Source organism: Scylla paramamosain, chromosome 38 (genome assembly GCF_035594125.1).
Source record: "Scylla paramamosain isolate STU-SP2022 chromosome 38, ASM3559412v1, whole genome shotgun sequence".
In the NCBI taxonomy this organism is placed as follows: Eukaryota; Metazoa; Arthropoda; class Malacostraca; order Decapoda; family Portunidae; genus Scylla; species Scylla paramamosain.
In genome coordinates, this window is record NC_087188.1 from 6,421,235 (window position 1) to 6,448,734 (window position 27,500).

At 43.0% G+C, this 27,500-nt stretch overlaps 1 protein-coding gene across 5 annotated transcripts in view; it reads right to left on the bottom strand.

The window, feature by feature from the left end:
• Positions 1-27,500, bottom strand: part of LOC135091636 (transient receptor potential cation channel subfamily A member 1-like) — a 76,423-nt gene that overhangs the window by 8,309 nt on the left and 40,614 nt on the right. For all 5 annotated transcript variants that reach the window (XR_010262581.1, XM_063989418.1, XM_063989416.1 and 2 more), the window contains 16 exons: positions 20,266-20,356; positions 19,336-19,405; positions 16,767-16,892; positions 15,184-15,399; positions 14,562-14,696; positions 14,346-14,447; positions 13,909-14,121; positions 12,752-12,924; positions 11,590-11,702; positions 11,212-11,378; positions 10,595-10,764; positions 10,180-10,324; positions 9,180-9,287; positions 8,335-8,589; positions 7,752-7,859; positions 178-341 (listed from right to left, as the gene is read on the bottom strand). Coding sequence is in view for 4 of the 5 variants with exons in the window: in XM_063989418.1 (XP_063845488.1) it covers positions 178-341; positions 7,752-7,859; positions 8,335-8,589; positions 9,180-9,287; positions 10,180-10,324; positions 10,595-10,764; positions 11,212-11,378; positions 11,590-11,702; positions 12,752-12,924; positions 13,909-14,121; positions 14,346-14,447; positions 14,562-14,696; positions 15,184-15,399; positions 16,767-16,892; positions 19,336-19,405; positions 20,266-20,356 (2,356 nt within the window). In the remaining variant the exon portion in view is untranslated. The remainder of the gene's footprint in view (positions 1-177; positions 342-7,751; positions 7,860-8,334; positions 8,590-9,179; positions 9,288-10,179; positions 10,325-10,594; positions 10,765-11,211; positions 11,379-11,589; positions 11,703-12,751; positions 12,925-13,908; positions 14,122-14,345; positions 14,448-14,561; positions 14,697-15,183; positions 15,400-16,766; positions 16,893-19,335; positions 19,406-20,265; positions 20,357-27,500) is intronic.

Here is a 27,500-nt window from a genome sequence, read left to right on the forward strand (position 1 = left end):
CTCTCTCTCTCTCTCTCTCTCTCTCTCTCTCTCTCTCTCTCTCTCTCTCTCATTCCATGCCATCCTTAAACAGCCACCAAGAATAGCCCCTTTTTTCCTCTCTTTTCCCTCCCTGTCCATTCCCATTCATGCTTCACTTAAATGCAAGACCTCCCTTCTCTATCTTGATTCCCTCACCTCTGGAAGTACAGCAGGAGGGTGAACCAGGCAGTGAAGACAGCAAGGGAGGCAGAGTTGAACTGTTGGGCCTTCCATTCACCACCCACAATGACTGGCAGTACCATGCAAGTCGAGGTGAGGTACATGGTCCACTCCACCATGTTGATCCCCTCTGCTAGGTACTGTGGATGTGGTGGCAGTGGTGGTGGTGAAGAAAGTAAAGGTTAGGAGTAAGACTTAACCCTTTCACTGTGACATAAGACAATTGACAGCACCAGAAGTAGTGCATAAAGCCTTTATAAGCATCTACAAGAAAGTTGGCAATAAAAAAAAATATTTTGCAATTCCTTCCCAGTTCAAAGATTGGATGTGGCTTTAAAACAAGTAAAGATGTCTGAGAGTGATTAGTAATTAAGGAAAAGTGTACCAAGTGGCAGTCAAAGGGTTAACTGAGTAACTGGAATATTGAATGACTGTCTGAGAAATAATGGAAAGAAGGACAAAAGAGTGTGAAGAGAATTGCTTGCCAACTGACTGCTTGAATGATTGACCAGGTGAAGGGGTGATTGAAACACTTAAAGAGTTGATTGCCTAACTGAATGATCGACTGGCTGAATGAAAGGCTGATTGGTTAGTTGGCTGATTGAATGACTAACTGATTGACTGACAGATTGACTGACTGACTACCTGACAGGATGATTGACTAGATGATGATTGGCATGTATGGAGGGGGATTCCACTCATACCGCTCTTTTACACAGGAAGGAATCAAAAGTATTTTGCTTTATCAATTCCTCTCCTCTAACTGACTGTCTTCAGCTTCTCTCTCATTGATGTAGTGTTGCATTTCTTGCTATCTTCTACTGCTATTTTCATGCCAACTGCTCTTCTGATCTTGTTAACTGCATGCCTCCCCTCCTCCTGTGGTCTTGCTGCACAAGACTTTCTTCCTTCTCTCACCCCTATTCTGTCCACATCTCTAATACAAGAGTTGACGAGTATTCTCAATCATTCATCCCTTTCTCTGGTAAACTCTGAAACTCCCTGTCTTCTTCTGTATTTCCTCCTTCCCATGATTTGAATTCTTTCAAGAGGGAGATTTCATGACACTTATCCTCTATTATTTGATCATTCTACTTAGCATTTCTTCTTTGGTAACTGACATTTAAGTGAGCCTTTTTTATTCCAAATTTTTGTTGCCCTTGGACAGTGGCACTCTTACATAAAAAAAAAAAAAATAATAATAATAATAATAATAATAAAAAAAAATGTAAGGCGGAAATCCCTGTAAGTTTATAATTAGCAAAACATTCCACAGAGAAGAGGAGGAGAAGGAGGAGGACCTTTTGGTCCTTGCAAGGCTGTTTGGTAACTACTTCTAACTAGCTATGGGGAAGAGAGGCAGGACAGCATAGCAGAAGGCTCCTCCCCACCCACCACTCCCTCCAGCTTGTGCTGGCATGGAAATAGTTGGGAAAAGTACCATGCAGTATGGAAAAACTGACATGAAAATTTTCATAGGAAAGGATGAAAGGAAGTTCTACTATTCACCCTACGGTGAACTCTATACGCCTATCTGAAAGTTAATACAATTAATAAAACTGGTGTCTGTAAAATAAGAGGTATATTAGTGAATTTAGTAAGTATTTGGACAAGAAGAGAGCTTGTTGGGAATTTGCTTTTAAATATTTGTCTACATTATTTTTGAATGATTCAATATTATTGCTGTTCACAATTTCTGCAGGAAGTTTATTCCATATATTTACTTTGCGATTAAAGAAAAAATGTTTGGTCTCGTGAGATTTAAAACGTTTGGGTATAATCTTGAATCCGTTATTTCTTGTTAGGTTAGAATGATCAATGGTAAAATACTTATGTGCATCAATGTTACTATATCCTTTGAAAATCTTGAACACTTCAATTAGGTCTCCTCTTATCCTGCGCTTTGTTAAACTAAATAGGTTTAGGTCTTCCAGTCGTTCCTCATACGGCTTATTGCGCAATTTTGGAACCATCTTATTGCTCATCTCTGTGCTGTATCTTTTCTAGTTTTTCAATGTCTTTTTTGTAATATGGTGACCAGAACTGTACACAGTATTCTAGATGAAAGCACACCAGTGAGTTATATAAGGCAAGTATAGCCTTTTCTGATTTAAATTCAAAGGTTCTTCCAATGAACTACTAATTTATTTGCCGTCTTTACTGTTTCTATGCAGCGCTGACTCAGCTTTAGGTCATTTGATACAATGACACCAAGATCTTTTTCTTTATCGGTACTTGACAGTGGCATGTTATTCATTACATATCTCGCCTGAACATTGTTGCTTCCGATATGTAGAATTTTACGCTTTTCTATACTGAATCTCATCTGCCATTTTCTGCACATCTTGTTAGTTTATTTAGGTCACACTGCAGTTCCTGTCATTGTGACACAGACGTTACTCTACTTGTTATTTTGGTGTCGTCTGCAAATTTACTTATTTTGTAATTTATCCCTTCATCAATATCATCAATGTATATTATAAAAAGTACTGGTCCTAATACAGAGCCTTGAGGAACGCCACTATTTACCTTTTGCCACTCTGACCCTTTTCCATTTATCACAACACGCTGTTTTCTGTCAGAGAGCCAGTCTCTCAGTCATTTCAGGGTGTTTCCGGCAATGCCATGAGTTTTTACTTTACTGATGAGTCTCTTATGGGGAACAGTGTCGAAAGCTTTCTGGAAATCAAGATAGATAATATCAACAGCTTTTGTCTCGTCATACGAGTTAAATACTTCATAAAAGAAGTCTAGTAATTTCGTTAAGCAGGAACGCTTGGTTCTGAAACCGTGTTGCGAATCCTTTAAGATTTTATTTTCTTCAAAATATTTAACAATTTTATCTCTGATTATTGTTTCCATCAGCTTGCATACTACTGAAGTGAGACTAATCAGTCTGTAATTGGCTGGGAGAGATTTATTTCCTTTTTTTAAAGATTGGCGTGACATTTGCTAGTTTCCATTTGTGGGAAACTTTACCCACTAGTAAGTTTTATTGAATAAAATCATAAGCGGTTTCACAAGCTCATTTCTTGCTTCTTTAAGAAGCCTGGGTGATATCTTGTCTGGCCTGGATGTTTTGTTTACATCCATGCTCTTCGTGACCGAGAGGATTCCACTTTCTGTGATGGTGAAGTCCGGCAGCGTGGTGCCTCGTGATTGAGTTGTGGGGGTCGGCAGACTGCCCTAAACATCCTCAGTCATGAAGACTGTTGAAAAGTACTCATTCAGAGTGTTCGCCATGTCTGTCTCGCTTTCTATTTTTTTGTCATTTTCTGTTATTAGTGGACCAATCGTTGATGTTAAAACCCTTTTTGTTTTTACATAGCTGTAAAACTCTTTTGGGTTCATCTTACATGAGTTCGCTATCTGAGCTTCAACAGATTTTTTGCTGCATTTGATCAGCTTTTTAGTTTTTCTACGCAATCTGTCGTGCTCTAGTTTATCATTATTATTTTGTGTTAATATGTATTTGTGGTACACATTTTTCTTAGCCAGAAGGTAGCATCTGATTTCAATATTCCACCATTTCAGTTTGGTGTTTTTTACCTTCCATCTGTTTCGTTGCGGTACACACAAAATCACAGTTTCATTTAACTTTTTAGCAAACACTTCCCATGCTTTGTTAATGTCTGGTGTTCCCAGCAGTTCATTCCAGTCTATGGATGCAAGCTGCATGCTAAGTCTCTCAAAGTTAGCATGCTGATAGTCTGGCACTTTTTCTTTACTTTCGCTTACTTTAGCTTTGTTAAAATTTATGGTGAAAAATAAGCTACGTCCAATTTTTACGTCTTTTATTGACTCTTTACCAGTTGTTAAATCAATATCTAGGATATTGTTACCTCTCTTCGGATGCATGACGTGCTGGTGGAGGGAGCTTTCAAGTATACACCCAAAGAGATGCTGGCCCGCGTGAGCCGTCAGTGGTTCATCCCACCTCGTGACTGGAAGATTAAAGTCCCCCATAATAATGCAATTATTAACGCAGAAATGTCTGCGATAAGATCATAAAGTTTTTTGTCTGTAGCGGGTGACTGGGCTGGAGGACAATAGACGAGACATAATGTTATTTTACGAGATTTATTTTCTAACTGGATGAAAGTGACGTCTATATTAGCAATGGTTGGGGTTGGGAGTAAACGCGGATGAAGATTACTTTTTACGTAAAACATAACACCCCCTCCCTCACAGCGAGTTCTCTCGCAGCTAAAAATGGCGTAGCCAGGGAGCGAGTACTCAGCTAAGTAATCTCTGCTTGATGAATTTATCCACGTTTCCGTGACGCCTATGATGTCATAATTTTCAAGATAAATAAGAGCTTGCAGCTCATTTAATTTATTTTGTAAACTACGGGCATTGAAGTAACAAGCTCTGATCTTGTCTGAACCTGTGGATGAAATAATTTCGTTAGTGTTTGTTGTACAACACTGGTCCTATTGCTGGTGCCCGAGCATTTTTTGATCTGTGGAGGCAAACTTTTTCATGGATTTGTCTGCCCATCATGGCTGCTCCCACAGCGTTCAGATGAAGGCCGTCTCTCTGGAAGAGTCTGTGTTCATTATAAAAATCATTCCACATGTTGAGATACTCCACATTTTCCTGTTGGCAGAGAGTGTTTAATTTGTTATTTATACTGAACACAATGTTGTAGAACCTTGTGTTCGCATGATCAATGAACCTTGGGAGAATGCCTGAAATTATAATATTATTTGATTTAGTCTTATACTTGCAAATCATTTCCTTGTATTACCCCATCAGTTCTTCTGATCGTATCCGCTGGACATCATTTGTGCCTGCGTGGATAACATAAAGAGTGTTAGTAGTGGCATCCTTGGTTGCGTCCTCGATGGCAGCAGTGATGTCCCCTAGGGAGACTCCAAGGAGACAGTACCTCCTCCTGTGAGACGGGACTCTTCCACAAAATTCCACCAGCTGTCCTCGGAGGATCGAATCTTCTACAAGCCTGGTCTCTTCTGGTTCATCTATCTGTTCAGTCAGGATAGAAAAACGGTTATATATCGTGGTGGGGAGGTGGATGCGGCGCATGTATTGTTTTGATCCATTCCTGACCTGGGTGAGGGGTGCGTCTTGTGAGAGGGAAGGATCAGGTGAGGAAACAGGTGAGGCAGGAGAGGCTCACAGAGGGGTGGAGTGTCGCTGCGTGGCAGGGGTCAGCAGCTGTTGTCTCATGTCCGTGCCCGCGCCCATACCCACATTTGCTGTGATGAATTGCTGTAGAGAGTCAAAACTGTTTTTTAATTTGGTATACCTTCTGTTTCCTTCTGCCAGTGCTTCTTCAAGGCGTGATCGTGTGTCACACAGTCTGCAAACAGGTCTTGAGAAATAGTCACTGAAGTACTGCTTGGCAAACCTCCCACTGCAATCTCAGCAAGATTTTAAATCAGAAGGCATTTTCAATGCAGTAGTATAGAATGTGAAAGCTATGACAGTTGGAGAGATGGGAATTTAAAAGTAATTAAGGGATCAGCGGTCAAGAGGTGCTGCGTACTAATCCGGTCTCTGGAGAGGAGATGGTGTGCAGGTGGGGCCAGACAACTCCCAGGGGAATTTCAGCTGTGGAGTCTCACAAGATTCCTGTAATAAAAGTATCACAAAACAAGGGAGAACAACAAACAATTATCTCACAACAGGACAATTTAAAAATAGAGAAAGAAAAAGTACCCATGCTACAAGTACAAAGACAATAAAAGTACTACTAGAAACAGACGAACAGGTGAAAATAGATGGAGACCTAGAACTGATATCTAACAAATGTATCACTGTGTTTGTGTCAAGAAGTGTTGTGTAATTTGTATGGAGTCTGAGCTGTACAGGAAAATAGAACAGGTAAAATAAAATAAACTTAGTGACTGGTGGTTTAATGATATGGGCTGCTGATCCTGCGTAGGTCAGGTCACAACATGTCTGCTCCACACAAGCGGAAGGGCACGAGGAGGAGGAGGAGGAGGAATACATAGGAATACATAGGAAAGACAAGTGACAGGAGGCCTTGCGACCTATGACGAGGTCACTAATTCACTATACTACATCTATAATAAGCTATATACTTAGTATATAGCTTAGGCAAGGATAGAACAGAAGCCCCTCCCCACCCGCCACTCCCTCCGGCATTACCCGGCAAGATATAAAACAAAAAGTTCACCCCGATTGCTGAGAGGAACAATCGGGGAAATTTATATAGGAAAGATGGGGAAAGAAGAGATCTAGCGTAACTATCTGGCATGGAGGCGTACATTCCTCACTCTTTTTCTCGTCCTAAACCTTCTAAACCTTGGTTTAACACAGCTTGTTCTCATGCTATACATGATAGAGAGGTGGCCCACAAAAGGTACTTAAGCCTTCCATCACCAGAATCTTATGCACTTTATATTTCTGCCCGGAACCATGCCAAGTCTGTTCTCCAACTAGCCAAAAACTCTTTCATTAACAGAAAGTGTCAAAACCTTTCAAGATCTAACTCCCCTTATGACTTCTGGCATCTAGCCAAAAACATCTCCAATAACTTTGCTTCTTCTTCTTTCCCTCCTTTATTTCAACCAGATGGCACCACTGCCATCACATCTATTTGTAAAGCTGAACTCTGCTCTAACCTTTGCTAAAAACTCTACCTTGGACAATTCTGGGTTTGTTCCTCTCTCTCCTCCACCCTTTGACTATTTCATGCTACCTATTAAAGTCCTTTGCAATGATGTTTTCCATGCCCTCGCTGGCCTAAACCCTCGGAAGGCTTATGGACCTGATGAGGTCTCTCCTATTGTTCTCTGAAACTGTGCCTTCATGCTTGCACCTTGCCTAGTCAAACTCTTTCAGCTCTGTCTGTCAACATCAACCTTCTCTTCTTGCTGGAAGTTTGCCTACATTCAACCTGTTCCTAAAAAGGGTGACCATTCTAATCCCTCAAACTACCGTCCTATTGCTTTAATTTCTTGCCTATCTAAAGTTTTTGAATCTATCCTCAACAGGAAGATTCTTAAACATCTATCACTTCACAACCTTCTACCTGATCACCAGTATGGGTTCCGTCAAGGCCACTCTACTGGTGATCATCTGGTTTTCCTAACTGCTCTTCTGATCTTGCTAACTGCATGCCTCCCTTCCTCCCACGGCCTCGCTGTGCAAGACTTTCTTCTTTCTCTCACCCCTATTCTGTCCACCTCTCTAATGCAAGAGTTAACCAGTATTCTCAATCATTCATCCCTTTCTCTGGTAAACTCTGGAACTCCCTGCATGCTTCTGTATTTCCACCTTCCTATGACTTGAATTCCTTCAAGAGGGAGGTTTCAAGACACATTCATGAATTTTTTTACCACTGCTTTGACCCTTTTATGGGACTGGCATTTCAGTGGTCATTTTTTTTTTATTGGATTTTTGTTGCCCTTAGCCAGTGTCCTTCCTACATAAAAAAAAAAAAAACTATCGCTATAAAAAAAAATTATCGGAAACCATTTTCTTTATAAAACTTATCTAATTTACTTTTGAGGAGGAGGAGGAGGAGGAGGAGGAGGAGGAGGAGGAGCACACCTCTGTACCTTTAGCTTGTGATGGTAAAGCTGCACCAGCTCCTTGAGGATGTTGAGCACAGCAAACACCAGGATGGCCACGGCAGAGAAGTAGATACACCCTGAGGCTTCCTGTGGCTGTGGGAGCAAGCAGCACACAACACCATAACTATCATTATCACCATTATTACTACTGTTCTCATGCACCATCACTGATACCACCTTCATTCACTACCAATCTCATCACTCATTACATTACAAAAAAAACACAAATGGAAAAGGTCAAAAAGTCTGAGCAACAACACCACACACTACCCCACACCCAGCATCAAGACCCACCAGCCTACATGCACAAGTATTGCCACTGTGGCATGGCAGCCCCTCCTTGTCATTATTACCATTGGTACTCCTTACTATCTTTCATCATCACCTCTTATACCTACAACCATTACTGTCTCACATCACCATAATTATTACCATACTACATTTTATCATCACCATCACTGCCAGGGTGGGGGGAAGTGCTGCTGACCTTCCCCTGTCCTCTCTGCAAGTTTCCTTAGTGCAGTTGCAGCTTGCACTCTAAAAACCTCACCTTTAATCAAGCACTCACCTCATAAACAAATTGAGGTGTGCAGGGAGTGGTGGAAGAGTACAAGGTGGAGGAGGTGGTGAAGTTAGCAGGAACCATGTGGATGCTGTGGCCCAGGTATCCAAGGGCAAAAAAGGTGACAAGGAAGAGAAACACCAGGTAAATGATGAGGAAGGACAAGTGGATGTACTTCCCATATGCTCGCCACTTCATCTCCAGAAAGGTTTGGGTAAGTGGATGCATCAACAACTCCACTCTTCTGCAGTCCACCATGGCCTAGGATGAGGTAACTTATTATTATTATTATTATCTATTTTTTTTTATTATTGTTATTATTATTATTATTATTATTATTATTATTATTATTATTATTATTATTATTATCATTATTATTATTATTATTATTATTATTATTACAGTATTATTATTACAAGCACAGTGGAAGCTAAGCTATGATATATATATATATATATATATATATATATATATATATATATATATATATATATATATATATATATATATATATATATATATATATATATATATATATATAAGAAAAGAATACAATGCCATCCATTCAATCATCCACATCTACTCAATCATCCATTTCATCCACTCAATTGTTCAAGCCATTTACTCAATCATCCAAGTCACCCACTCAACCATCCATGCCTTCCACTCAACCATTCATTTCATCCACTCAACAATCCAAGCCAACCACTCAATCATCCAAGACATGCCATCACCCTCATAGCAAACCCATCTTTTTTTTTCTCTCTAGTGTTTATGTATTTCAAAGCAAATCATTACATAGTACAAGCTTCAAAATTCAACTATCCACTGAACCATCCACATCCACTCACATTGCAGGCATAGAGAGGTAGTGGCCTGAACTTTGGGTCCTTTTTCCTGATCCGCTCTCCCTCCAGCTGCTCCTTGTTCATCTCGAAGGGGTAGAACGAGTACTTGATCTGCCAAGGAAGTGAATGACCTGAGTGTGACCTCTCTCAATTTCTTTGATTAGACATCAATCCCCTTATTTTTCATGCACTTCATCCTCTATCTTCTCCTATCTCTCCTTGTAGTCCTACTTATCTATTTAACAAAATTATAAACTCCATACGAAAAACAATGACATGAGTGACGCAAGTGTGGCCTCTCCGACCCTCTCAAGTTAGACAAAATTTTTTAAATTTGCATGCACTTTATGCTATCTTATCCTATTCTCCCACCCCAATCCTTTTAATTCAGTTTTTTTATTTAATAAACTTGCAAACTAAATCAAAGTCACATTTAACCTGACCTCTGCATGATGTTTACTGATTCTGACCCACATCCTCAAATGTTTTTTTATGTTCACTACTTTTAAGAGGTTCTGGTACATTTTTGGGGGATTTTCAGGGATAGTTTCATGATTCCAGTGATAGATTAAAGAAATGGAAAAATATTCCCATGAGAACCTGTGGGCTTTCCAAATAATCCTTATGATGGAGCAAAAACAGGTCTATCCTAAGCCTGTGTTCTGAAACATTTTGCTTTCTCACCACGACTATTTTCAAGGGCCACAGAGATGATTAGCTGGGTTCTCACACAAGTTTCTAATGCTATTAATGTAGAAATCTTGTTAATCTGTCACTAGAACTGCAAAAAAACACCCTTAAAAACCCATTTCAAAGACCACAAAGATGCTTAGCTGGATTATCATGAATGTTTCTCCTGTTAATAATGCAGAAATCTAGTTAATCTATCACTAGAACTGCAACAGCACCCTTAAAAACCCACATAACTTCAACTATAGCCTTTTGAAAGTAGTCTGGATGTAGCGTGGAAGTGTTTCAAAATACAAGCTTATCCTAGACTCACAAAGAAATTCCTGGAGGTTTCCTTGACGTTGGCCCTCACGATGGCCTGGTCCAGCACCGCCTCAAACACACGGGGCAGTGTGCGGATCAGGGCCATGCAGATACACCCATTCAGCTGACTCGATGTTGACAACACCTCGTTAGGCCTGTTGGTGAGGGTAGCATCAGTGTGGAGGAGGAGGAGGAGGAGGAGGAGGAGGAGGAGGAGGAGGAGGAGGAGGAGGAGGAGGAGGAGGAGGAGGAGGAGGAGGAGGAGGAGGAGGAGGAGCAGGAGGAGGAGGGGGAGGAGGAGGAGGAGGAGGAGAGAAAGAGGTAATGAGAAAGTTTGAGGATAAAGTCTTATAGAGAAAAAAATATTGACTAAATAAAAATAGAGGAAAACAAAATCTCTCTCTCTCTCTCTCTCTCTGTCTCACCCCCTGGGATGTGTGACGAGGGCCAGGGACGCCTCAAACAGCTTGTAGTGGAGGGCGATGTCAATGGGTGTACATTTGCTGTTGTTCTCTACCAGCTTACAGTTCAGTGTCATCAGCTGACTCACCACCTCTGGCTTGTTAGCGCAGACAGCCAAGTGTAGGGGTGTGTTCTGGGAGGAAGAGAATGGATGCTTGAGATATGACAATAACAAAAAAAAAAAAAATCTTCATCACCTTTCATTTTCTCCCACTCTTATCATGTTCTGGGATAAAAAGAAAGAACGGTTTAGATTAGAAAGTAAAGAAAGTAAAGAAATTATCATCATTCTAGCCTTTCATTCTCCTCCCACATGCCACTACCTATCTATCATCATGTTCTGGGATAGAGAGAATAGACGGTTGAGGAAAGGAAGGAAAGAAAGTAAAGGAATCATCATCACTCCAGCCTTTCATTCTCTCTCATGTCACTCCTCATCATGCACCAAGTTTTGGATTAAAGAGGGAAAGGATGATTGAGATTAGACACTCAAGAAAGGAGATATCATCACCCCAGGCTTTCATCCCCTCCCACACATCCCATCTTCCACCACTTATCATCTTTGCCACCCCTCACTCACTCCTTCTTTATCAGTCTGGTCAAGTGTGTGTGAGTGGACCGCAAGGATGGCTGTCAGCGTGGCCAGATGACCTCCTTCCGCAGCCAGGTGGAGGGGAGTGCGGCCCTGGTGGTCACGGTGGAGCAGTGCACCCTTCCCCAGGAGCAGCTGCACCACGCGTGTGTGTCCTGGCAGGCATACAGACCAAAGGGGGTTGAAAGTAGATATGGGGAGGATAAATGAAGTGTGATGGTGTTTATGATAATGATAATAAAGATAATTTTAAAAAATGAAATAGAGGAGGAATAGTATAAAAGGAAGCTAGAGTAGATGAGAAAGCAGAGGAAAAGTATGTCACAGAAAGATGGCCATCAACATGTGTGCAGCAGCAGTCCTCACCTTCCTCACTGGCAATGTGCAGCGCTGTCTTTCCCTCATCATTGCACTCATTCAGAATCAGGAAGCCATTCAGGGACTCCACCAGCTGCCGCACAGTGTTGTAACGCCCATACCTGAAAATTGCTCATTACACACCTTCCCACTGACTCAAAACAGGAGCATTATTCACATTCTTCATACATTACTAAGTTGCTCGGCCTACATGAAATACTCCCAACACTGCTGACATCACAGCTGCCCAACAGTCACGCCATGTCCTGCTGACAGCAGACACAGCAAGCCTTTCACTACAACTCTGAGTGACATAATCATTTGTAATTACTTTCCACCAATGGAAACACACCTTTCATCAAAATGTTGGTGATTTCAATTCCTGCATTTGTGCCACACTCACTCAAAACATTGCACTGTGGCTTTCAAATTAAATTTCCTTGCAATTACTTTCCTCAATCATCTATTTTTACTTCCTACCATGATTTGCAGTTTCTGTATGTGTAGTATTGATATTCACAGTCCCGTAAACACCACCAGAGGTACAGATTTATCATAAAAAAACTAAGTGACTTCAATACAGCAAACATATTTTTCATCTATCTCTCTCTCTCTCTCTCTCTCTCTCTCTCTCTCTCTCTCTCTCTCTCTCTCTCTCTCTCTCTCTCTCTCTCTCTCTCTCTCTCTCTCTCTCTCTCTCTCTCTCTCTCTCTCTCTCTCTCTGTTGTCTGTCTGTGGGGGAAGGGAATGGATGAAGAATGAATTTCTTATATTTGTCACTTACATTTAAATGATATTTATGCAAGTCATGAATAGCAGTAATGTGTATACAGAAATTACATATAATTCATGGAAGGAAGTATGAGCAGATGACTGAAGAAAGTTACTGTAAAATTTTGTGTGAAAGCTGCAGTGCAACATTGTATGTGTTTGAACATGTGGCAGACTATGACCATAGGTTTGTGTTTTGGATGGTGTTTACTCCACTTATGAAAATCAATAACAAATGTGTTACAAATTGCTGCACAGGACATAAATAAAGTTGATGAATGTAATTACAAACATATTCAAACTTGTGCAAGATTTGATGTGTCTGCTTTCAGTGTGAAATGGCAAAGTACCTATACACAATGGCAAACCCACACCAGCACATGCTCAACCTCACACTCACTTGGCAGCAAAATGCAAAGGACTCTCATTCCTCTTGTCCTTGGTTCTGACGGATGCCCCGAGTCGCAGGAGATAGGCAAGGGAGCTGATCTGGCCAGCCCTGGAGGCGTGGTGCAGGGGAGACCAGCCTAGGGAGTCTTGTTCATTCAGCATGTGGGTGATTCTTGATTTCCACTGCTCAGGGACGGAAGGGAAGGTTCTTTAGAAGGTGGTGATGAGAGAGAGAGAGAGAGAGAGAGAGAGAGAGAGAGAGAGAGAGAGAGAGAGAGAGAGAGAGAGAGAGAGAGAGAGAGAGAGAGAGAGAGAGAGAGAGAGAGAGAGAGAGAGAGAGAGAGAGAGAGAGAGAGAGAGAGAGAGAGAGAGAGATATGGGGTGAGGGGGGATCAGAGGACAGAAAGAGAAGCTTGCAATGAAGATAAACCAGAAAATATGTAGATAAGATGTTAAAAGCAAAGAATTAGAAAGAAAAAATATATATCAACTTCCAATGAAAATGGTCAAACAAGTAAATGATGAAGAGAATGATAGAGATATAGATAAATATCAAAAGAAGACAGACTTATAATATAACTACAGCAGAAAAATAATAAATAAAACTTCATGTGGTGAATGAGTGCATGTTCTTGTGATTGTCATTATAACCTCTCTTCTCTTATTCTTTATCATTCATCCCTCTCCTTACCTTATTCACCTTTAGCACATATTACAACAAGAGTGATAGGGAAGAGTACTTAGAAGTGAGCACACTACATGAACAGTGCTTATTTGTGACAAAGATAGGTGGTCTGCACATGTGCAGAGAAGAGATGTGGGGAGTAAGATGCTGGAGATGAGCTCACCAGGAAGAGAGGGAGACCAAAGAGAAGGTCTATAGATGAAGAGAATGAAAACATGAGACATCACCACCACATGCAGAATATTATTGTAGAAGAGATGGCTCAATGAGACATCCCCCAGACATCACCACCACATGTAGAATGTTCTTTAGAATGTTCTTGTGGAAGAGAGGGAGACCAAAGAAAAGGTTTATAGATGAAGAGAAGGAAAACATGGGTGATGAGTGTAACAGATGATGTAAGAGCAGGTGGAAAGACGTGACTGGCTGTGGCGAAATGTAATGAGGAAAGGGGAAAGAAGACAAGAGCACGACACACTCACCCAAGACTCCTGCGCCTGGTTGAGGGAAAGGAGCTCAATGAGACATCCTCCAGACATCACCACCACATGCAGAATGTTCTTGTGGTTGGAGTCCCTGATAGTGAGGTCAGCACCATGTGACAGCAGCACACCAATGCTCCGCCAGCCTCTGTGAGCTGCAGCGAGGAGTAGCGGTGACCTGTGCTCCTTGTCCACCATGTCTATATCTGCACCCTGAGGAATGAGGAAGGTTGCCAGTGAGGACAGAGTGAAGAAAATTTGTAAAAATTTATACCTGTCACATGCATGACTGACAACCCAAGTGACTGGTGAGGAAGTTATTACTGAGATAGTGTGTGTGTGTGTGTGTGTGTGTGTGTGTGTGTGTGTGTGTGTGTGTGTGTGTGTGTGTGTGTGTGTGTGTGTGTGTGTGTGTGTGTGTGTGTATGCCACCTGACCTCATCAAGAAGGTAGGCCACCAGCTGTGGGTGGTCAAACATTGCAGCACAGTGGAGGGGACTCATGCCCTGGGCATCCTGGGTGGCCAACGCCTTCTTCTTCTGTGTAGGGAGAGATCAAATAATAAATAAATGATATAAACTACAACAATAGATACCTATAACTCCCACAACACATCATATCACCTAGACACCACCACCACCACCACCACTCACCTCCTGAGGCTGTAGAGTAAACATAAGCTTGACAATATCATAGGAGCCTTGAGAGCAGGCAAGATGGACTGGAGTGGAGGAGTCATGCTGCTGAGTAGAGATGAGGGCACCATTTCGCAGGCACAGCTCCACTGCCTGGAAGGGGCGAGGGGGGAGCAGGACGAGGAGAAACACAGAGGGCAACACAGAGGAACACATAAGATCACGATGGAACACAAAGGAAGAACAAACAATAGTAGAACTTTTGGTTCTTGCAAGATTGTTTATGATACACAATGTACTATTTCAGCCAAACTGAGAGACATGGGAGAGTAAAGACAAAGGATCCTCCTCACCTACCCTGGACTGGCAGAAAGAGAAGAAAGTCCAGGAGGAGGAGGAGGAGGAGGACAGCAATAAGATTTGTGGAGGTCATGTCAAAGGAGAAAAAAGGGGAAGCAAAGCCACAAAAAAAAGGAAAAAAAGAAGAGGAGGAGGAGGATAAGAACAATGAACAGAAGCACAGATGAGAAAATATTCCAAGATAAGACTAATCTTTTGTGTTATTCACTAAATTTACGAAAAGTGGAAGGAAAAAAAATCAAACTGGATAAAACTTAACACACACACAGACCTATCTCACCTTGATTTCTCCCCCGTGGACAGCCAGGTGTAGTGGCACGTTCCCCTCCAGGTCAGGTATAGTGATCATCTTCTCCCTGATGCACCCTCGACTGTCCGCAAACCTGAGCAGTGCCTCCAGCACTCCCACGGAGGCATTGCGCGCTGCCAGGTGGATGGGGTGGTAGCCATAGTTGCATGCTTCATTTGGGCACCTGTTGAAGCCTGGACTCTCCAACTGTGAGTGGCAGAGGGAGGGAGTCAGTCATTAAGGGAAGGCTGTGGTGAAAGTGATGTTATAGTGGTGATAAGGAGGTTTTAGTAAATTTTCAATGACTGCAACCTAATGATTTATATAAAGTATGTATTTTTTCTCACAGGTTTAATTCATGTCTTGTTAAGGGATTGCATGGGTGGGTGAGAGAGTGAGTCAGTAAGGAAAGGCAGTGGTGGAAGTGATGCTAGTGATAATATGATGGATTCAGTAAATTTTCACAAACTGTAACCTGATGATTTCAAAATAAACATATTATTTTCTTAAAGGTTTGATTTACGTGTCTTGTGTTAAGAAAATGAGTGGGATGGTGAGTGAGTGAGTTACTAAGGGAAGGCTGTGGTGAAAATGACATTTTAATGGTGATAAGGTATATTACGTAAATTTTCAATAACAGCAACCTGATAATTTCAATATCAAACATAATCTTTATCTTATAGGTTTAATTTATGTGCTTTTTATGCAAAAATTATGTTATAATGGTGATATTGCATATTACATAAATTTTCAATAACAGCAATTTGATGATTTCAATACCAAACATATTCTTTTTCTTTTAGGTTTGATTTATCTGCTTTTTTATGCCAAGGAAATGAGGGAGTGAATGAGTGAATCAGTAAGGGAAGGCTGTGGTGCAAGGGATGTTACCGGTGATAAAGTTAAGTAAAATTTCAACAACTGCAACCTGATGATTCCAATATTGAATTGCTTTTTCTCAAAGGTTTGAGTCTTGTTTTGTTATGTTAAGGGAGTGAGTGTAAGAGTGAGTGAGTGATGGAAGGTTGTGGTGCATGGGGTTTGTGATGACAGGGCTGATTCAGTTCATTTTGAGTAACTGTAGCCTGGTGAATTAAAAGTGGAACTACTCTTTTTTCTCATGTCTAACTAATGTATTTTATAATGTTAAAGGGATGGATGGGTGAGTGAGTGAGAGAGAGAGTAAGGGAGGACTGTGGTTTAATTTTCAATGGCCTGTACTACAACATTTTCAATATAATAAACTATTATTTTTTCATAGATTTGACTCGTGTGCCATGTTATGTTGAGGGAGTGAGTGGGACAGTGAATGAGTGATGGAGGACTGTGGTGAAAGGAGAATCAGACCAATGGAAATCAGGTAAAACACACACACACACACACACACACACACACACACACACACACACACACACACACACACACACACACACACACACATACGCTGAAGACATGATACAACAAGCAAGCACACACATGAACTGAAGGCAAGAACAGACACAGGCTGGACCATGGAGGCATAGGTCAGAATCCACACACTAAAAGGGGTTAAACACATCTCAGCGTCCACACACCACAGCCTTGGCACACTGGGCAAAGTCATAGTGTGCTGCGAGGTGGAGGGGTGTCCGGCCTCTGGAGTCTTTCTGGAACAAGTCCACATGTTGGTGACGCCGAGTCAGGAGACCCACCACGCTTATCTGAAAGTAGTAGTAGTACTACTGGTAGTAATAGTAGTAGTAGTAGTAGTAGTAGTAGTAGTAGTAGTAGTAGTAGTAGTAGTAGTACATGATAGCAGCAACAATAGTAATAGTAGTAGTAGTAGTACATGATAGCAGCAACAATAGTAGTAGTAGTAGTAATAAAAATAGTAGTAGTAGTAGTACATGACAGCAGCAACAGTAGCAGTAGTAGTACTAGTAGTAGTAGTAGTAGTAGTAGTAGTAGTAGTAGTAGTAGTAGTAGTAGTAGTAGTAGTAGTAGTAGTAGTAGTAGTAGTACATGATAGCAGCAACAGAAGTAGTAGTAGTAGTAGTAGTAGTAGTAGTAGTAGTAGTAGTAGTAGTAGTAGTAGTAGTACATGATAGCAGCAACAGTAGTAGTTGTAGTAGTAACAGTAGTAGTAGTAGTAGTAGTAGTAGTAGTAGTAGTAGTAGTAGTAGTAGTAGTAGTAGTAGTAGTAGTAGTAGTAGTAGTAGTAGTAGTAGTAGTAGTAGTAGCCACATGTAGAGAAGATCATTGCTCAGGACGCACATGGTGAAATAGCCCAAAGTGCAGTCACTGAGCAAGGACGAATTATATCTAGAGATAGGCAACAACATCAACGAAACTGTCTCGAAGACCTGATAAACATCCTGCCTGCAACCACAGTGAGAAAAATCCTCACTGCACAGGAAACGGGAGCCTCTAACTGGCTAACGTCACTGCCCATCAGAGCGAAGGGCTTCAGCCTCAACAAACAAGAATTTGTCGACGCCATTGCTCTGAGGTACGGCTGGCCGATGGAAGGACTCCCCAGTACTTGTGTGTGTGGCTCCCCCAATGACGTCAACCACACCATGACGTGCAAAAAGGGGGGATTCGTATGTATCAGGCACGATGAGGTGAGAGATCTGACCGCCAGCATGCTCAGGGAGGTGTGCCACGATGTCTCCACTGAACCGACCCTCCTGCCGCTAGACGGCGAGCACCTGCGCTACAGAACAGCCAACACCACCAACGAGGCTCGAGTCGACGTCAGTGCACGAGGGTTCTGGACAAGGGGACAGAAAGCATTCATGGACATACGGATCTTTGACCCGATGGCCGCCTGTCACCACGAACTCTCCCTGGAGGCCGCCCACCGCAAGAATGAGCAGGAGAAGATCCGAGCGTATGGGGAGAGAATCCAACACGTTGACCAGGGCAGCTTCACACCTCTGGTCTTCACCACATCTGGCGGGATGGGCTCCAAGGCTCAGTGCTTCTACTCAAGACTAGCCGACCTAATGGCAGAAAAGAAGCACCAGCCAAGGAGCCATGTCGTCGCATGGATGAGGTGCCGTCTCTCATTCTCCCTCCTCAGATCTGCCCTCCTGTGTCTCAGGGGGACAAGGCATTCCACTCCCATACCTGCAGACTTAGCAGGCCTCGACTGCGAGGCTACAGTGGTGGAGAGTGGCATAAGAGTAGATAGAGTAGAGGTAGAATGAATTTATAGTTAACAACTAATGTTTATATTATAGAGTATTAGATATGGTTGGATGCCACAGTCATTAGCGGGAGCCGGGGCTAATGACCTCCAAGTAATGGAGCCCCTAATTGACACATCAATAAACATGGGGTGGAGGTATTATTAAGTAGCAAAAAAAGTAGTAGTAGTAGTAGTAGTAGTAGTAGTAGTAGTAGTAGTACATGATAGCAGTAACAGTAGTAGTAGTAGTAGTAGTAGTACATGATAGCAGTAGTAGTAGTAGTAGTAGTAGTAGTAGTAGTAGTAGTAGTAGTAGTAGTAGTAGTAGTAGTAGTAGTAGTACATGATAGTAGCAACAGTAGTAGTACATGATAGCAGTAACAGTAGTAGTAGTAGCAGAAGTACATGATAGCAGTAACAGTAGTAGTAGTAGTAGTAGTAGTAGTAGTAGTAGTAGTAGTAGTAGTAGTAGTAGTAGTAGTAGTGGTATTAGTAGTAGTAGTAGTGCATGATAGTAGCAACAGTAGTAGTACATGATAGTAGCAACAGTAGTAGTAGTAGTAGTAGTAGTAGTAGTAGTAGTAGTAGTAGTAGTAGTAGTAGTAGTAGTAGTAGTAGTAGTACATGATAGCAGTAACAGTAGTAGTAGTAGTAGTAGTACTAGTAGTAGTAGTACATGATAGTAGTAACAGTGGTAGTAGTTGTAGTAGTAGTAGTATGTGATGACAGTAACAGCAGTAGTAGTTGTAGTAGCAGTAGTTTTCTCATTTATTTTATGACACATGTAACAAAAAACATAAGCAAGAAATAAAGACAACATATTTACATAAGAGATGAGGTGTGAACAGCAAGTGCATAAAAAATTATCTGTAAATATTGGATAAACAAAACTCATGAATAACAAGTGTAAACAAAAGGTACACACAAACTAAAGACAAGAGTAAACAAAGTTCTGACAAGCAATGCCTCACCTTGTTGTTGTTTATCGCCACATGAATGGGCGCATCTCCTTGCAAGTTTGTGATGCTGGTGTTGACTCCACTGTCAAGGCAAAGAAAGACAAGCCACTGAAGTGAGTACTCACCTAATACACATCATTACTTATAATACATGAATAGTACACTCATCTCACACAGCTGGCAAAATATGGTAACACCATCTACTGTGTATCTACTGTATATCAATTACTATACTATTCTAATGATCAAAAAATTGTACAGTGGGTCATATGAGTTAGATATGGTTTAGAAAATGGATTCGTAGTCATAACCTAACCTAACCTAATCTGGGATCACATTCACAAACGTTTCAGTGTCTTGTCTCTATTAGTTATAAAAGGGTCTAGCGGAAATTTTGGTTTTCAAGGATGTTTTCATGATTCTAGGATAGCTCACCAAAGAGTCAAGACCATTGGTTATGAAAACACCAATGAGAACCTGACTAATTATCCCTGTGACCTTTAGAGATAAGTGTTTCAGAATACAAGTGTTTATTTCAACTAGCAGAAATATGAGTTTTCAAAGAGGTTTCCATGATTATATTTATAGTTTTACCAAAGATCTAGACCATAAATTATGAAAACATCAGGAAGAATTCAACTAATCATCCCAGTGGTCTTTGAAAGTAAGTCATTATGACAGACCGAGGAGTTTCAGAACACGGGCCCTATGACCATATTCTGAAACACCACTGTGCCGCATCTCAACTACTTTCAAAAGCCTCTAGTTGAAGTTACACAGTTATTCAAAGCTGTTTTTACCATTCTTGTGACAGATTAACAAGATTTCTACATTATCAACTGGAGAAACACTCTTGAGAAAGCAGCTAATCATCTTTGTAGCCTTTAGAAACAAGTCATAAGAGAACTAAGAGTTTCAGAATGAGTCTTAATCTAGTCTTACCAGTCAAGCAAAGTGTCTAAGGCCTCCATCGCATCCTTGAGAACTGCCACATGGAACGGAGTGTCACCATTGTCATCCTTCGCCTCCAAATCTGTGTGGGAAGAACACACTGTGAGTTTTGACAGGTTGTGAGTGAGGGAGAGACAGGGAAGAGGAAATGATTATGGAGTTAGTACTGATGTTAGAAAGGGGAAAAAATGAGAAAAGGTTGAAGGAAGCCAGTGACTATTGACAGATGAGTGAAGAAGAGAGGGGAGAGGAAGAGATGATCAAGCAGTTATTATTACTGTTAGAAAGGGGAAAATATTAGTAAAAATTAAAGGAAGGTTTTGGAAAGGAGGAAGAGGCCGTGAGTGGTGAGAGGTGAGGAGTGACAAAGAGAGGGAAGAGGAAGAGGAAATCATCAAGAAGAGATGATGTTGGTACATTACAGAAGGGAAAGTAAGAAAAACAACTCAAGGAAGAGTTCTGGGAGGGAAGGAAAGGTGAGGAAGAGTGAGAGGTGACCAGTGCGAGAAACAAAAACAGAAGATAGAGAAAAGGAAAGGATGGAGAGTTACTTTTGATGTATTAGAGAGAAGATTCAAGAGACTATTTTAGGAATGAAGGAAGGGCGGTGAAAGGGATAATAAAGGAGGAAAAAATATTAGATAATACAGGTTGAAAAATACAGAAGTTGAGGATGAGGAAGGCTAAAGAAGTATGAAGGAAAAGATTAAGAAATGGGAAGATGAAATGAAGGAGAAAGTGGAGGAAAAACAAAATGAAAGAAGAAAGTATGAAGGAAGACATAAGGGTGGAAAGTGTGGATGGTAAAGGATAAACACAGACGCAAGGAGTGCAGTAAACAAAGAAAACAAAAACAAAATCACAAAGATGAGAGAAAGAAAATTGTTAAGAAATATGAGATATTTATTGCATATGCCTACACACACACACACACACACACACACACACACACACACACACACACACACACACACACCATTTTCCTTATTTTCATCATTATATATATTTTTCTTTTCCGAGACATCACTCAGGTGTTTGTTTACTTGTTTGTTTTCTCTGCAGCTCGTGTTTGTCTTCAACCAACACGGTGACAGAGGGAGGAGGAGGAGGAGGAGGAGGAGGAGGAGGAGGAGGAGGAGGTGGAGATGGTGGTGCTGGTGCTTAGATATCGAAAGCGGCAGCGGCAGCAGAGGCGGTGGCGGCGGCGGCGGCAGCAGCAGCAGCAGCAGCAGCAGCAGCAGCAGCAGCAGCAGCAGCAGCAGTAGTAGTAGTAGCAGTAGTAGTAGTAGCTGTTGTTGTTGTTGTAGTAGTAGTAGTAGTAGTAGTAGTAGTAGTAGTAGTAGTAGTAGTAGTAGTAGTAGTAGTAGTAGTAGTAGTAGTAGTAGTAATAATAATAATAATAATAATAATAATAATAATAATAATAATAATAATAATAATAATAATATGTATTACTGTTCGACTCTTGACCAGCAGGGGCACAGGAAACGCAGGTAACAGTGCAGGTGTTTATTCACAGAAGGTGTGAACAGAAGGCTGGAGGTAGGTGATCTCCCTTCCGCCCTCGGAGTGTTGCGCAGTTCCAGCAACCCGCGAGCGAACGCATCCTCGTCCAGGTGTCCCTGCTGTGTGGTCGTGAGGATCAGCTTCTTCACGGACTTGACCGCTGCCTCGGCGTGACCATTGGAGCGTGGATAATGAGGTGAAGATACACGATGCTCCACCCCCCATCGAGCCAGGAAGCGCCGTACCGATGAAGAAGTGAACTGCGGTCCACCGTCAGTCCTCAGGAGAACAGGCACGCCCGTGTCGGCGAACACACCCCGAAGGACACGAACGAGCTGATCAGCCGATGCTGGACGTGAGCATGCAGACACGTGAGGCCACCCAGACAAGCGATCTACATACACGAGGTATGTACGGCCTGCTGCGTGGAAGTAGTCTGCAGAAACTGACTCAAACACCCTGCTGGGTGTGTCCGTGTCCTGCCAGAGAGGTTCGTTGGCTTGGCTTGGTAGGAGTGGACGGCATAGTGAGCATCCAGAAACGACGTTCTCAACGTCTCTGTCCATACCAGGCCAGTACACCGTTTGTCGGGCCCGTCGCTTGGTGCGCTCCATCCCCTGATGACTGTCATGGAGTCGCTCTAGTGTTTCTCGGCGGAGGCTGTGAGGAATAAGAAGCCTCGGCCCGTAAACCACCAGGTCGTCGTCTACGGCCAGCAGACTGCGCACCGGCCAGTACGTACGCAAGCGGTGATCGAGGTCGTGGCAATGATCAGGGAAGCCCTCGATGATGACGTTCTTGAGCAAGCAGTACTCCCCGTCTCTTGCTGCTGCGGCACGTACCATTTCCACAGTCTGATCCTGGAGTGGTGCTAAGCGGACGCCGTCCTCATTGGTGGCAGATAACGCTGAGATGACCGCTGAGTGGAGAGGGTCGAGGTCACCAGAAGTAGCAGCATCCTCTTCCTCCACTGGGTCCTGTACTGGAGCACGTGAGAGGGCGTCGGGCACACAGTGTGTCGATCCCTTTTGCCAGCTTGCTGTGAAAGAATACTGAGCAAGCTTCTCCCTCATGCGCTGCAGCCGCAGGTTCTCTATTTCTCCCAACAACTTGCTATTGAGGAGAGGTATCAGCGGGCGGTGGTCGAGCACTAGATCGAAGTGAGGGAGTCCTTTCAGGTAGGTGCCACATTTCCTGACTGCCCAGACGATTGCAGCCATTTCCAACTCTATTACTGCATAGCGGCTCTCTGTGTCTGTAACAAATCTTGACCCGCATTGCACCATCTTCCACTGGTCACTGTGCTTCTGCAGGAGAACGAATCCAAATCCGTGCATCCTTGAGGCGTCAGTTTGTAGCATCGTTGGTAATGATGGGTCGAAGTATGCCAAGACAGGTGGGCTGACGAGACACTGTTTCACCTTCTCAAACGCCTCTTCATGGTTAGGAGACCAGCACCAACTGTTCGTTACGGCGAAGGGTCGAGCGTCGTCTGTCAACTCGATGGCCATGGATCCACCAGCCATTGCACGTAAACCTTCCTTTGCTTCGAAGACGCTGGGAAAGGCCTTGATCACAGCAGCAGCGTGCCCCGCACGCTGCTGTGGCGTTGGGTCGTAGGAATGAGGCCAGCTGATCACTTCTGTGGGCGTAGATAGAGGTGGCTGCGAGGCGGTCGGGTACTTGATGGAGCTGTTGCCGGTGTGCTGTTCTTCCCTGCGTAGCGGTCGGATTTGAGCCGGAAAATCTTCGGGGAGGATTCCGAGAGCGATGGAATCGTACCAGCTAAGCAGCGCCCCCTTCACCTCCTTCACCACGCTCACAACAGTCTCAGCTTCCCTGTCGCCCAGTTGCAAGTGCGACGAGAAAGTTCCTACACAGGTGAGGGGGTGATTACCGGCAGCATAAAGTCCATCACCATCAGCGGGCGCCAAGCTGGAGGGCGGGATTCCAAGGAGTGTTGCCGTGTCGAGGCCAATAACGGTCGTTTCGGCCCCAGAGTCAGGAGTCCACGTAATCTTGTCTCTTCCAGCGGGATGTGTGGCGGTAATGAGCACCTGGGGCGCAGGTCGTGCCGTCACCGTCTTTGTGTATACGCCTGATAAGAGCTGGTATACACTGGCACTGGCTCCCCGCCTCGGGCCTGCACCGCGATGAGGAGAGACAGTTGAGGAACTCCTCGAAGCTCCTCGTCGTTTCCTCACTGTCTGCTGACATACACTCGCAAAATGCCCTCTTTTCCCGCAGTTACGACACACTTTATCTATTGCCTGGCATCCCCTTTTGTCACTGCGACAATCTTTGCCACAACGATAACAGCCCGTGGGGCTTGAGCCCCCGAAACTGCCCTTCCTGTAGTTCGAGACAGCGTTCACACCATGGCTCGAAGAGTGAGAGCCGCCCCTTAGTACTGCACTACACTGGTTAGCGCTCTCTGATGCTCTGCAAATATCTATGGCGTTTTCAAGGGTGAGTTTCTTGTTTTCCAGCATGCGTTTCAGAGCCACTTCGTCTCGTGTCCCAACGACAATTCTGTCACGCAGCTGATGGTTTATGCACTGGTCGCAAAAGTCACAGAAATTGGCGATTTCCTTTACAGCACATAAAAAGTCGTCAAAACCTTCTTGCGTTTCTTGCACGCGGGAGTAGAAGTCTCTTCTATCCATGATGATGTTGCGCTGGCTTCGCAGGTACTCACACATTGCATCGAGGATGGTTCTTAACTCCGCGTCTCTCGGTAAGCTTATCCCGTAGCGAAGTGTACGGGTCCACTCGTCGTCTAGGACAGCAGCGAGTGCCGCCCTCTGCTCAGCCAGGGAGAGACAGTCTATCCTGGCGAGGGTTACGTATCCTTCAAACTTATGGCGCCACGTGTCGAACTCACGTAAAGATGCTGACGCCGTTAAGTGAGGAATGATGGTGGCGGACGTCGGGAACCTCGCGCCCTGGGTAGACGTGCTGCGGGCTGTGGTTTCGCCTTCATTGCTCGCCGTGGTGCGACTGGGAGCTTGTGTCCCCACTCTCTCCAGCAGCTGGGTTAAACGCTCCTCGCGAGCCTGACTCTGCTCCGACTGTCGCGCTAGCAGAGCCTGACTCTGCTCCGACTGTCGCGCTAGCAGGGCAGCCAGCGCCTCCAACTGCTTCTCCATTCTGCGCCGTACCCACTGCAGCCTTGTCCTGATCCTACTCACTGCGCCATGTTCGACTCTTGACCAGCAGGGGCACAGGAAACGCAGGTAACAGTGCAGGTGTTTATTCACAGAAGGTGTGAACAGAAGGCTGGAGGTAGGTGATCTCCCTTCCGCCCTCGGAGTGTTGCGCAGTTCCAGCAACCCGCGAGCGAACGCATCCTCGTCCAGGTGTCCCTGCTGTGTGGTCGTGAGGATCAGCTTCTTCACGGACTTGACCGCTGCCTCGGCGTGACCATTGGAGCGTGGATAATGAGGTGAAGATACACGAGAAAAGTAGGCTATTATTATTATTATTATTATTATTATTATTATTATTATTATTATTATTATTACTATATATTATTATTATTATTATTATTATTATTATTATTATTATTATTACTATCATTATCATTATTATTATAATTATCATTAGTAGTAATGGTAATATGGTGAATCCAGACTAACTTGGTACTCGGGTGTTGGCTGCACCTGTCCCGCACTGGTGTGGCATTGCTGAGGGCAACGTTCAGGCGACAGGCACGTGACGCCCTCCATCTCTGGCTTATGTTGTAATGCTTTGCCTTAATCATTTCAAGATTGTAAGTTGTTACACACGACTGTATGGTTTTTTAGAATGGCTTTCGACTTCATGGTACAACGGCGGTGAATATCTTTCGGCGCACTTGGCAACGCATATAGGCCGTGCGGCACGTGAATCACCCAGGTAGCGCTCTGCTGGCCATGGTCAGGTCAGGTCACTCCTGAGTTGAGATGGCACCAGCGCAGACAGGTACAGCCAACACCCCGAGTACCAAGGTAGCCTGGATCCACTGTAGTAGTAGTAGTAGCAGCAGCAGCAGCAGCTGTAGTAGTAGTAGTAGTAGTAGTAGTAGTAGTAGTAGTAGTAGTAGTAGTAGTAGTAGTAGTAGTAGTAGTAGTAGCAGCAGCAGCAGCAGCAGCAGCAGCAGCAGCAGCAGCAGCAGCAGCAGCAGCAGCAGCAGCAGCAGCAGCAGCAGCAGCAGCAGCAGTAGTAGTAGTAGTAGTAGTAGTAGTAGTAGTAGTAGTAATTATAATAATAATAACTCTCTCTCTCTCTCTCTCTCTCTCTCTCTCTCTCTCTCTCTCTCTCTCTCTCTCTCTCTCTCTCTCCGTCATGCACGCAGCCAATTAACTACACCACCGCCACTACGACTTAAACCAATTGACAAACACGAACCAATCAGCAAACACCACTTCAAATTCTGCCAATCAGCAACAAGACTGAAGTAGCTCCACCAATAAGCGGGTCGATCGCTGTTCGGTAAAGTTTCGGAAGAGAAGGAGCATGAGTAATGAAAATACTCCTTGCATTATGAATGCCTATGGTCCTTTGAGCTTCGCCAAACACTTTGTCGATAATAATTTTGCTTTTCCTTTCATCAAACAGGCCGGACGTGTATTCTATGGACGAGACAAGGCGATTCCTTGGTTAGCTGTATAGGTCTGTGGGCCATTATGCATGATGAGTGCTCCACTAGCTGTTATTAAAGAGCGCTTTAGTGTGTCCAGAGAGAGAGAGAGAGAGAGAGAGAGAGAGAGAGAGAGAGAGAGAGAGAGAGAGAGAGAGAGAGAGAGAGAGAGAGAGAGAGAGAGAGAGAGAGAGAGAGAGAGAGAGAGAGAGGGTTGTTTGATAAATTTATTGCACACAAGGCAGGCGTCAGACTATACATACGATCAAAAAACAGAAGTTTACAGAAGAACAATAGTAGAACAATAAGAACAATAATAACAGTAACAAGAACAAGAACAATAACAAGAACAACAATAACCAAAACAAGTGTAGTTAGAACAGTAACAACAGAAAATAAATAAGTAAAAAAAATAAAATAAATAATAAATAATAATAATAATAATAATAATAATAATAATAATAATAATAATAATAATAATAATAATAATAATAATAATATGGAAAATCAATAGAAAGAAAATTATATAAAGAAAATAAATATAATAAACAAGGAAATTAAACAAAGAAATAGATAGAGAAATAAAGAAAACAAGAAATAAATAAACATAATAGAATAAAATAAGAATTAATAAAAAATAAACAATAAAATAAAAGATTAGTACAACAGTGAAAAACTAGGAATGCTAAAGGTGACATAAAGAGTTGAGGGGTGGTAAAATGAAAGACACTGATTGGTAACAGCCACCCAAACTGTGGGTGTTGGGCTAACATGAGGTCTAGATGGTTCGCCCCTTGCAGCAGGTGTTGGCACACTCGGCGAGGAGAGCCTGTTCGCGCGGGAGCAGGGTCTCCCACAGCAGGACAGTCCAGGCAGTAAGTGGCGCAAGTAATTCGAGTTGGGGAGAGTGGCACAGGGGACAGGAGGGAGAGAGAGAGAGAGAGAGAGAGAGAGAGAGAGAGAGAGAGAGAGAGAGAGAGAGAGAGAGAGAGAGAGAGAGAGAGAGAGAGAGAGAGAGAGAGAGAGAGAGAGAGAGAGAGAGAGAGAGATTTTTTTTTTTTTTTTTTTTTTTTTTTTTTATGTAGGAAGGATACTGGCC